Source organism: Natrix helvetica (assembly GCF_964273705.1).
Source record: "Natrix helvetica genome assembly, chromosome: 13".
Classification (NCBI taxonomy): domain Eukaryota; kingdom Metazoa; phylum Chordata; class Lepidosauria; order Squamata; family Natricidae; genus Natrix; species Natrix helvetica.
In genome coordinates, this window is record NC_138557.1 from 11,056,866 (window position 1) to 11,068,126 (window position 11,261).

The window sequence follows — 11,261 nt, forward strand, 5'->3', positions numbered from 1 at the left end:
GGACTTCACAGTGAAAGAATTGAGAGTATTCTCAAGACTTTGCTCGTCCGAAAGTCGAAAAAGGAGATCACGTGACCTTGTGACACAGTAACCGTCATAAATATGAACCCCTCGCCTAGCGCCTGAATTTTGATCCCGGGATCGTGGGAATGCTGCAAAGGTTGTGTGAAAAACGGTCCTTTTTTCAGTGCCGTTATAACTTTGAATGGTCATTAAATGAATGGTTGTAAGTCGAGGACTACCTGCAGTTCAGATTCTTGCAGAGAGCGTTAGTGTACAACAAACCTATGTATTGATTTGAACTGCCTGGATTTCTGATTTCCTTTTTGAAAAAAAATATTTTAAAACAAACAAACATAAACACACAAAACTTAAAAACAGTCCTCCAGTTACATACAGTATGTCGATTGGTTACAAAGCTTTTGTCAGCCTTTCAAATATCATGCAGAATTAAATCAAGAGTCCTTAAAGTTCCAATTTAACAAGACAGACATGTTGGCACACCTGTGGAATCCCAAATCTAAAAGCTTCCTAGGATTCCACCCAGTTGAAAGTTCATGATCTTATATCCCCACACCCATCAATTCATCGCATGGTCCAATCTTCAGCCACGCTGGCATCTCCACCCAGCTGGTTCCGGTCAGGTGCAGAGGTGCGGAGACAAAAGATGACCTTGGGCTTCTAGAAAGGAATGACAACAACACATTCCACAATTTTACTCCTTTCTATTCCCCCTCCCAATTACTACACTAATGAAACAGCATAATGAAATAAGAGAGAGTGTGGCAGGCCAAAGATCCTAAAAAGGAATATGACTGCAGGCCTGACAGCTTTTGTGCTTCCTCACAACAGTCTTCCCTTGCAATTTATATAGAATCTCATATCATCAATCTAATATATATGTATAGAATGATTATCATTTGTTAAACATTCATTTGATTATAACTTTTATTGCAGCCTTTAATGTGAGATATTCTAAATTTAAAATAAATGTATGCCATGGCATTTCATTACATTATCCTAAAACCATCCAATAATATTACATCTTTATATGATATTCTATGTAAAGTTGTTTATCCTTCGTTACAAAACCTTTGAGCATCCTCTCCATAGTCCTCACTTACAATTCGTATAAAATTTCATATTATCAATCTAGTGTATATATATATGTGTGCCTTATTATCATTGTTAATCGTTTATAAATTTAATAAACTCAAACTATAGTTATATAAATATAAATGATTAACAGTGATAACTGTTCTGACACCACCACCCCTCCGCCTGTGAATAAACCAGAGCACAGGCTTGGCTGTTTGCCACTGTTTAATTACTGAGATAACATATCCTTTGGCTGAGGGCCCAGACAGCTGACGTTCAATAGAGCAACCCAGATAATTCAAATGAAGCAACGCAGATAGTCCAAACGAACAGACCCGGCTAGAATACATAGATTTTCTTAACTACTAATTCGAACGGTTGTTTCCTGCAAATGTCCCCTCCCAACGCCTCACCTATAATCTCTCTTGGGAGGGGCCAATCCACAACCACCTGTGCTTAATCATCTTCTGTGAGCCTGCCTACGTAATTGCTGCTTCCGTTTCTCAGCCCTTCTCACTCTAGCATCAGGGACAAACTGCCTTTGATCCTCCCCACTGCTCCATGCCTCAGGCACCTCCTGGTGGCCAACCAGCCTCTCTGGTCCCTGCTCTGAGTCTGAACCCTGCACAGGGTCCTCCACATTGTCTAGGGCAGACTCATATGGTTCCTCGCTATCTGAGTCCATCAGCAGCTCAACCGGATCCTGCTGGGCCACAACAGATAACTATCATCATTTATAGTCAATCATTGATTATAACTATTATTACTTCACTTTATGCGTAATATGCTAAGTTTAACTAAATTTAAATCAGTTTTTATTGTAGCATTTCATTACGTCATCCTGTATCCTTCCAATAGTAGTGCAATCTTATATCTCTTGCCATTTGTAGTATTTGTGTTCTGATTGCTTTCTTGGCAGATCTCTCATATGGGCTTCTCTTGGCAACTTGTTTTCCATTGGATTCCTGACTTCCTGTGCTTGACAGCATGCATGATACAAAAGTGGGACCGCTATTCCTTTCCTGTCTTTCACCCGGTCGTGGTTAAGGCATTGCTAACCCCTGGTCTGTTTCCCCTTAGAGCTGCTTGTGCTTGGCCTGGAGCCCAGTGCCAACCTCCATCAACGGGCTCGAAAGTCATCATATTGTGGCAGGCTACAGCGATGGCACCATCCGCCTGTTCAGCATTTCCCGGACAGAGATGGAATTGAAAATGCACCCGCATTCCGTGGCTGTCATGGCACTTGGGCATTCTGCAGATGGTAGGGAACAAACCACCGTGCTGAGTTGGGCATCATCGCCCTTCTTGCTGTCTTCCCCTCTGGCTTGGTTCTTTTTCTCTTTTCCAAATCTCCCAAACTAAGATCTCAACATTTCCCAACTTTCTCAACTGAGCCTGTTTTGGCCTGCCAGCGGCCATCGGAGCTGGCAGCAGATTCGGACAGTGAGGAGGTTGGGGAGGAACCTGGGCCAGTCCTGGAGTCTGGGGAAGGATCTGATGAGGGCTCTGTGTCGGAGGCAGAGAGGGGGCCAGGGCCATCTGACAGTTATCAGCTGCCTTCAGAGTAAGAGATTAGTGAGGCAGAAGAACAGCTGGAGCCTGTTCCCAGTGTGCGCATGTGCAGAGTTGCCAGACGAAGGGAACAGCTAAAGAACAGGGATCGACTTGGGAGTAAGGCCACAGGTGGACGATGAATGGCCCCTCCCAGAGGAAATAAAAGAGGAGCGAAAGGGGAGTGGAGTTTGCAGGAGACAATTAGTGGTGTTTTCAACCCTAATCCAGTTTTAAGTTTCTGCATATTATCATAAAAGAGGACCTGACCTCACCTGCAGCCTTAGTCAAAAGGGCCCAGCAGAGATTATACTACCTGAGACTTCTCAGGAAACAACAACTGAAAGAAAAACTGCTCGTGACCTTCTACCGCTGCACCATAGAGGGTATTTTAATTTACTGCCTCTGTGTCTGGTTTGCCAATTGCACAGTGGCAGATAGGAGAGCGCTCCAGAGGGTCGGCGTCATTGCTCAGAGGATCATGGGTTGCCCCCTGTCCTCTTTGGAAGAGCTTGATAGCTCCCGCTGCCTTAAGAAAGTTCAAAACGTCCTTAAAGATCCATCTCATCCTGGGCTCCCTTTTTTTTAAAACTATTACCTTCTGGCAGACAGTACAGGATAGTAAAAACAAGGACAAATAGGCTGAAAAACAGCTTCTATCCCAGGGCAGTAACTATATTGAATTCTACGGTATAGTGCAATATTAATGCACTGGTTCTGAATGGTTTTCAGTTGTATAGAATGCGAAGGATGTGTGTTTGTGTTTTTACTTTCATAGTTATAACGTACACGGAAGATGGCATTTCATTTCATTGTACGAGGGGCAATGACAGTAAAGTAAATCCAAACTTGAATAAAGGATTCCTGAAAGCATTTGAAGACTCTGAAGACGTTACAAGTGTTTGTGTGCCTATTTGTTTTCTGTGACTGTCCGTCTCTCTAGGGGAAATCATCCTATCAGGAAGCAAGGATGGATTGATTGCCATTAATAGCCCACGTACAGGGATGACCATCAGAGTCTTTGCTGACCACCGACCCTCGGCCATTAATGTTATCCAGTGCACCAGAAAGCCGGTAAGGCCTACAAACTGTTTTACCCACCTGTATATTTCCAGATAAATGGAATTCAGGTGGGGAGGGAGAGAGAAGAGGGAGGGTTACAGAACGGAAAACAAATAAATAAATATCCTAGGTTATCGGTCTCTAGGATATTTTTTTATTTATTTCCCTTTCTGGAACCCTCTCCCTACTCTCTCTCTCTCTCCAGCTGAATTCCATTTATTTAGTAATATACAGATAACTTTTGTTAGGTTATTGCAGAAACAACAGTGGAGTTAAGCTATCGGTCTCCATCTCCAGTCCCGATAGAGACTGATAGCAAACCAAGAGATAAAAATGGATGTATATAAACCAATACAGGTAGCCATCACTTAATAATACTAATTGAGACCATAATTTCTGCCCCAACTTTCTACTTTGTTTCTCTTTACTCGGTCCCGTTCCTCTAATCCTAAAAATCCCATCCTCTGCTTTTTTTTTTTTTTTGCCATTGCTCCCAAAAAGTTTCTCTAGCTTCATTACTGTCTGAAATTGAGTGGCTAGTCCTCAAGGTTTATGCCTATCCTTGATTGGAAGACAGGGCTTTATTCCATTTGTAAATATGTATCACCCAAACTCTGAGATCAGGTATAAGCATTGTGCCAGAGGTTGGGGTAACAAAGGCAGAAAAACAAGAGAAATTCTCATTTTCGCATCATTTTTCTCCAGTACACTGAACTCGGGACTGAAGGAAGTGATCTTTGGCTGGCTTCCAGCAGTGATCGACGTGTCAGCGTCTGGATTTCTGACTGGCTGAAGGACAAGTGTGAGATCATCGACTGGTTAAGCTTTCCAGCTCCCACAGGTCCTGAGGTGAGAGTAGGTTACTTTTCTGTAGTAATTCCATCACATGGTTATGTTTCAAGTTTGGATCAATTTATGGTCCAGGAATTACTCAGAAAGGTAATCCACAGCTAAGATGTATGTGTGTATATCTTTATTTGTTTAAGTTAAACGATAAGTTTAATTTCCTTACTTCGAAAATGCTTAGAAAAGTAAATTTTCTGGAAGGGGTCTTGGCTGATCAGCAAAAGCTCTCCAAAGGCAGTAATGATTGTTTTATGTCATTTCTGAATTGGATATGGGCTGGTTAGTGCTAGCAATATCGCTTGGACTTATATACCGCTTCGTAGTGCTTTTATAGCCCTCTCTAAGCGGTTTACAGAGCCTGAGCCTGAGACAAACCCGACACTTCAAGGCCACTAGCTGGGGAAGTCCGAGGCAAACAGACCTTTCTCAGAACAAAGAGAGTGCAAATGAGTGATGGACAATAGACAGTGGGAAGTCCAGGAGGAAAAAGGTGAAGTTTTCCTATGCTGTTTTCCCATGAAATAGTTAGAATTAGTTTTTCTGCTTCAGTATCCATATGGAATCTTTAGTAAAGTTATAGTCTTGGTTAAAACAAAATGTCGCAGGAGGTTTTTTTTTTTGGCCATCTTACCCAGGGGGATGGTTAACAACTGCATTCTAACCACTGTGCCATCATGACTATTTCCAGATTACATGCACCCGTCTGATTTCCTTTTCAGATTCCCAGTCCTCTACCTCCTAGCCTGGCAGCATTTTGCCCTTGGGATAAAAGTACTATTGCTTACGTTGGCTTTGGATTGCAGAAAGAGATCCTCTTCTACAGCTTGCAACAGAAACAGGTATGGAGCGTTGTCTTGGCCAGTGGCTGCATCATGGAGTCATTGGTTGAATCTGGGTGAGGCGTATGTGTTGCTAGAGGAGACCACTTCAGCCTTCAAGTTTGGGGAGAAGGTTGAGGCACGATTGAGAGTGTTTTAACAAACTGCATCACTGTTTGGTTTGGTGGCAGCAGTGCCTCAGATAGAAAGCCCTTACAGAGAGTGGCGAGGACAACCGAGAAGTTTATAGGAAGCTCGCTTCCCATTATTCAGGATACAGCTTATAAGCGCTATGTACTTAGAACTCAAAGCATCGTTAGAGACCCACTTTTTGGTCTGTTTCTGCTGCTCCCCTCTTGAAGGAGGTTTTGAAGTATCTATAGCAGGACTACTAGATTCTGTAACAGCTTTGTTCCTTATACCATCTGTTTTGTAAACTTATAGGATTCTTTTTGTTTTTGCCATGTATATGTAAACATTGAACTAGACTGTGATGTTTCTGTGTGTGATATATGTGTATGTATCTGAATATATGCACAATAGTTCTTTTTGAGAGCTGAATGTGATGAAATTTCATTTTAATGTATGCTGATTAGTGTACTTTTAAAGTGGCAGTACAGATTCTATTCTATTATTCTATTCTATTATTTTCTTTTCTATCCAATATTCTTTTCTAATCTATTAGTCTATTCTATTTCTGTTCTGTTTTCTTTTCCAATCCATTTCTATTCTATTCCTCTTTATATCAAGATCTCTGCATAAATGCTGGATGTGATAAAATAGCATTAATCTCTGATGCCCACCTAGAAAACACAGCTGCCAAGCAGTAGAAACTTCTCACCGGACCTGCGATTGTCTGTTGTATCACAGAGTTGGACTATATTAGAGAGAAGCAGAAATGCCAATTTACTGCTGTCCTAATGTTTTCAGGTGCTTATTTCCAGCATGATTGAATACCATTCATTCATTTATAGAAAGATTGAGGGTATCGATTTTTAATTGGAAGGAGAAATCCCCGAGAAGAACAGGGCAAAGAACTGTAACCAAGATAATGTCAGATTTCTTTTTTAAAAAATGAGGTTTTTGTTTCCCCTCACGTCACGTAGGTCATTGAGAAGATTCCCTTACCTTCCTTTGCTACTTCGCTGAGTTTGTCTCCGTTTGCCTGCACCATTGCTGTTGGCTTCAGTGGTACGTATCTGGAGAGCTTAAATGTGTCACGTGTCATTTTCTCTCAAAAGCAAGTTAGGCAGCCCTGGATGTTAGCAGCGTATTACCAACGCTCCAACAAATAGAGCATCGGTGCAAGCAAATCAGCTTGCAGGGAGTTTGATTCATGCCAGGCATTGTTCGTTCACCCTCAAGCATCCGGTGTCCAAACTTGGGCACTTTAAGACTTGTGGACTTAAACTCCCAGAATTCCCCAGCCGGCTTGGACACCCCTGGTTTAAGAGCTTCAGTCATCACATTTTCCTACAAGTGTTTAGCACTTAGGATTAGAGATAGTAACATTAATTTTAAAATTAATTCTTGCTCTTTTTCCCTGCCAGATATATTTTATTGTTGCTCTATTGAGATCGTCAAAATATTTTTTTCTCCCATCTTATTGGAATTGTTTGAAATAAAGATAGTAACCTCGGTAATACATTCATCTTAATTGTAGCTATTCTTCCTATTAACGATAGTTATAAATTTTTCCATTTTTCCAAGTCTGTCTTAGTTTGCTGTATCAGCTTATAATAATTATCTTCCTTATTCGTTACATATCTCGCTGTTAATTGGATCCCTAAATATTTTACCTTCCTTGTGATCTGCAACATGCATCAATAGAGTTAACGTAATTAATAGAACTAAATAAGAGGATTGCTATAGTAGTAGATATTTATGGTATTGGTATTTGTTAGGAATGCAAGCTAACAGTTGGGTCAGCAATATATAAACCAGGATGGTAGTACTGTTTCTTTAAGTACTGCTGTAATGTGATTGGTTGCTGTTACCTCAAGCAGCCATAAGAGGGAGCCAGAATGACTGTTAGCGCTCTGTTTGTTAGATGCTCATCGCTGAATACTGCTTGTTAGACGTATCGTGAGTTACTGTGTTTTTGCTACTGCTAGCTACTTTGTGTGCTGAACTGATTATATGATACTGGACTGTGTTCGAAGGATCATTCCTTAACTGAGAACATTGATAACTGACCGACTGAACCGTGTATGACCTGAACTTTAAATTGAACTCTGAATACCTCTATATTTCCACATAGTAAACTACTATTATTTATACTATTCGGTGTCTCTGTATGCTGGTTTGTGCGTGTTCTTCCATACCACTCTCATTACGCTTCTCTGCACACTCGCTCTCCTAACGGGGAGCTTACTTACTTAACAGTATTAAACTGGAATAGATAAATAATGAATAGGATTGTAAATTTGAATTGTTATTGCACAAAATATTTGTACCCAGATGACACGCTGTTTAATGGACGATGGATTGTTTATATTATAATAAAATAAAAACGTAATTTAAAAAAAAAAGGATTAGAGATAGAACCTGAGATGAAAACTGAGTAAGCAAGTCACATTTGTTTGGAGACGTTGGCTACCGGACTACCTTTGACGTTTTACTTCCCCTGTAGTTCTACAACATTTCAGCAGGCCACCCAGCCGTAAATGTACCTTCTCTTAGCCGATATCTTTCTCTGCCACGCAGAATGTATGCTGAGACTGATTGATCGCGCAACAAGGACATCGGAGGACTACGCAGGCCACAACGACACAGTTTGCCTCTGCAGATTTGCCCCCTCCGGGAAACGCCTCTTCACAGCCTCCTACAACGAGATCCTGGTGTGGGAAGTCCAGAGCAGGTGAATGCAGACCATCCCCTTCACCATCATTCTGGCCTGTTGTCCAGCGGAATCATGGCCAGATGGTGGTTGCTTGTGAATCCTGGAATGACGCTCATTTCGTCTTATCATGGGCCAGCTGCAACTTCTAGCCCCAAGTTAAACAGCCCCAAATTTGGGGAGGTGGGGGGAGGCAAGTATCTACGTTAGAGCTGAGCTGTCACTTGAATCCCAGACAGTGTTGTTGTGGCCCGGCAGTAGAGTCGGACAGTGAGGAGGTTGGGGAGGAACATGGGCCAGTCCTGGGGACTGAGGGAAGCTCTGAGGAGGGCTCTGTGTCGGAGGCAGAGAGGGGGACAGAGCTGTATGCCAGTTATCAGCTGCCTTCAGAGTCAGACAGCAGTGAGGCAGAGGAACAGCTGGAGCCTGTTCCCAGTGTGCGCATGCGCAGTGCTGCCAGAAGACAAGAACAACTAAGAAAGCAGGGTCAACCTGGGAGTAAAGTCACAGGTGGAAGGTGATTCCCCCCCCCCCCATAGGAAACAAAAGGGGAACAAATGAGGAGTGGGATTTTGCAGGAAACAATTCCTTCATTCAGTCGTGTCAAGAGTGGAAAGTTCTGTTTGTGATTATGAGAGACTCTGTGTCAAGTTTTGCCTTGCTCTGTGTTTGGACACTAGTTATCTGGCAGCTCTCCAAACGAGATAAGGTCCGTGTGGATAGACATTCCTCTGAAAGACTGTTTGCTAAAGCCTTGCTGACTGGGAATGAAAGGAATTCCCAGTCGTGTAAATAAAAGGGGTTTTTCAGGGACCAAGACTTTGCTTCTTGCTTTCTAAGGAAGCCTGAATCAGAACAGTCAGTGGGATTCAAGTGACAGCTTGAATTTAGCCACTAGCATAGAAGTCAGTTCAGAGGAGCGGTGTGGTGGCCTAGAGATGGAGTTCTGGCCTCACAATCAGGAGGGTGTGAGTTCAATCCTAGATAGAGGCAGCTATTTCTCTCTCTGGGCATACTGAGAATGTATCTGCTGTACAAAACTCTGCATTGGCGACAGGAAGGGCATCCGGCCATTAAAACTGAAGATGATGATGATGATAGCAGTCAATTCAGAGCCTGCAGGATTTGGAAGAAGTTCTTCCTCTTCTATTTACGCTTCAGGATCCTTTTTTAAAGGATACAGGTAAGCCACAAGATGCCTTTTCAAAAGGCAGCCGGACTTTGTTTTCCTTGAAGAGGTTTCTCTTCTCATCCAAGAAGCTTCTCCAGTTCAACTGCGAAGAAGTGTAGAACTAAAGAAGCTTCTTGGATGAGAAGTGAAACCTCTTCAAGGAAAAACAAAGTCCAGTTGCCTTTTGAAAAAGCATCTTTGGGACAACCTGGATGACTGAGAATCTCCATAAACAGCAGTTCTCGATTCATGAGTGTAATTCAGCCCAGAATTATGGTCGTACGTCTAGCCAGTCGTTAAGCAAGTTATCCTGTGACCAACCTGATTTTTATTACTTTTTTTTGTGTGTGGCAGTCGTTTAACGAATCTCCATGGTTGTTAAAACAAATCCACGGTCATTAAACGAATACCGTTAAGTAAATCTCATTGTCCGCAATGGACATTGGATGCTGGGTTTTGGCAAAAAAAAAAAAAAAAAGTCATAATTCGCAGTCATGTGACCACAAAGGGAGGGGACTGTTGCCCAGGGCACAAAATGCGATCATGTGACCACGGGAGGGGGTGGCTTTTGGAGCTTCGAATCCAGGTTGTAAGTACCTTTTTGGGGTTCCTCGTAAATCAAGGATTATCTGTGGCACCTTTCTTTGCATCTGAAGTCATGATGCTAAACTGTCTCACTTCCTAGTACTTCCGCAAAATAACTCTAGTTTGTCTCACTCTTTTTTCAGCTCACCGAAGTAGCTTGATCAGCCCCTCTGAACCGCGAGCCAAAAAATGGCCGGATGTTAAGAGGGGATGGCTGAGTCTCCCTGGCTTTTTGACCGTGATAGCAGTTGGCAGACGCATCCGTTGCGAGAGATCTCGTCACCTCTGGAATTGGCAGGTGGCATCTGCCCAAGCGGCTTCTTAAAAAGTGGGATGATTTTTTTTCAGAATCAGTGGCCCAAGCCGCCAATTATAACAACTGATCTCCGTACTTCTGATGTCCCTACAAGGATTTTAAGTAACATGCGAACCCCAGCTAAAGTATTTGGCCCAGGGGAGGTCTGTTGTGAAACAGGGAAGAGCGCAGCACAATATTCCTCTCTTCTATTGCAGTTGATTTTAGTTCCTTTACTCTTAAGCATTGTGTCAAATGTATATATGTATATTTCGCATATTTTTCTACAACTAAAATAGCTTCTTCTTTTTTTTAAAAAAAAAAAAAGCATTCTCTTCCAGGAACTGCATTTTGATTGTATAGTTTTATAGTTGCCGGTTACACTTTCAAATGAACATTTAGCTGAAAAGGAATGCCTTTCTCCTATTCTTGCTTTTGGTTTGTCTTAGTAACGGGATCACAACAAGCATTAACCAAAAAGAAACACTGCTGAGCATTAACTGGCTGTAAAAGGACAGGTTTACCTTTCAAAGAATTTTGTTTTAGAGATCAGGAACTTTCAAGCTCATTTTATACTCGGAATTTATAAAGATGATGACTTTTGCTTTTAGAATGCATGGTAAACGACACACATGTTTGTTCCTCAGGTAGTGTGATTGGATACCAGCAGTGCAACAGGTGTTTCAATGCTTTCTTAACCTTGGCCTATAACAGGGGTGTCCAAACTTGGGAACTTTAAGACTTGTGGACTTCAACTCCATGCTGGCTGGGGAATTCTGGAAGTTGAAGTCCACAAGTCTTAAAGTTCCCAAGTTTGGACACCCCTGGCCTATAACAACCGAAAAAACAACATTCACCTTGCACTTGGTTTTTGTTTGTATTTGATAACGAAAGAATTGGACTTGTTTAATTTTTTTTAAAAAAATCCAAATAAATGAATAGTTGTGTGTATTCCAACCTCTGCGGCTTTCTCTTGTTCCAGAAGTTAAGAAGATT

The 11,261-nt window shown here is 42.0% G+C and overlaps 1 protein-coding gene across 1 annotated transcript in view; it reads left to right on the top strand.

Moving 5' to 3' along the window:
- WDR90 (WD repeat domain 90) overlaps window positions 1-10,452 on the top strand; it is a 62,401-nt gene extending 51,949 nt beyond the window's left edge. Inside the window, exons 38-44 of the mRNA XM_081965570.1 lie at window positions 2,179-2,359; window positions 3,593-3,723; window positions 4,417-4,560; window positions 5,277-5,396; window positions 6,482-6,566; window positions 8,082-8,235; window positions 10,114-10,452. Of these exons, the coding sequence (XP_081821696.1) occupies window positions 2,179-2,359; window positions 3,593-3,723; window positions 4,417-4,560; window positions 5,277-5,396; window positions 6,482-6,566; window positions 8,082-8,235; window positions 10,114-10,126 (828 nt within the window). The 3' untranslated portion in view covers window positions 10,127-10,452. The remainder of the gene's footprint in view (window positions 1-2,178; window positions 2,360-3,592; window positions 3,724-4,416; window positions 4,561-5,276; window positions 5,397-6,481; window positions 6,567-8,081; window positions 8,236-10,113) is intronic.
- Window positions 10,453-11,261: the final 809 nt, after the last annotated feature.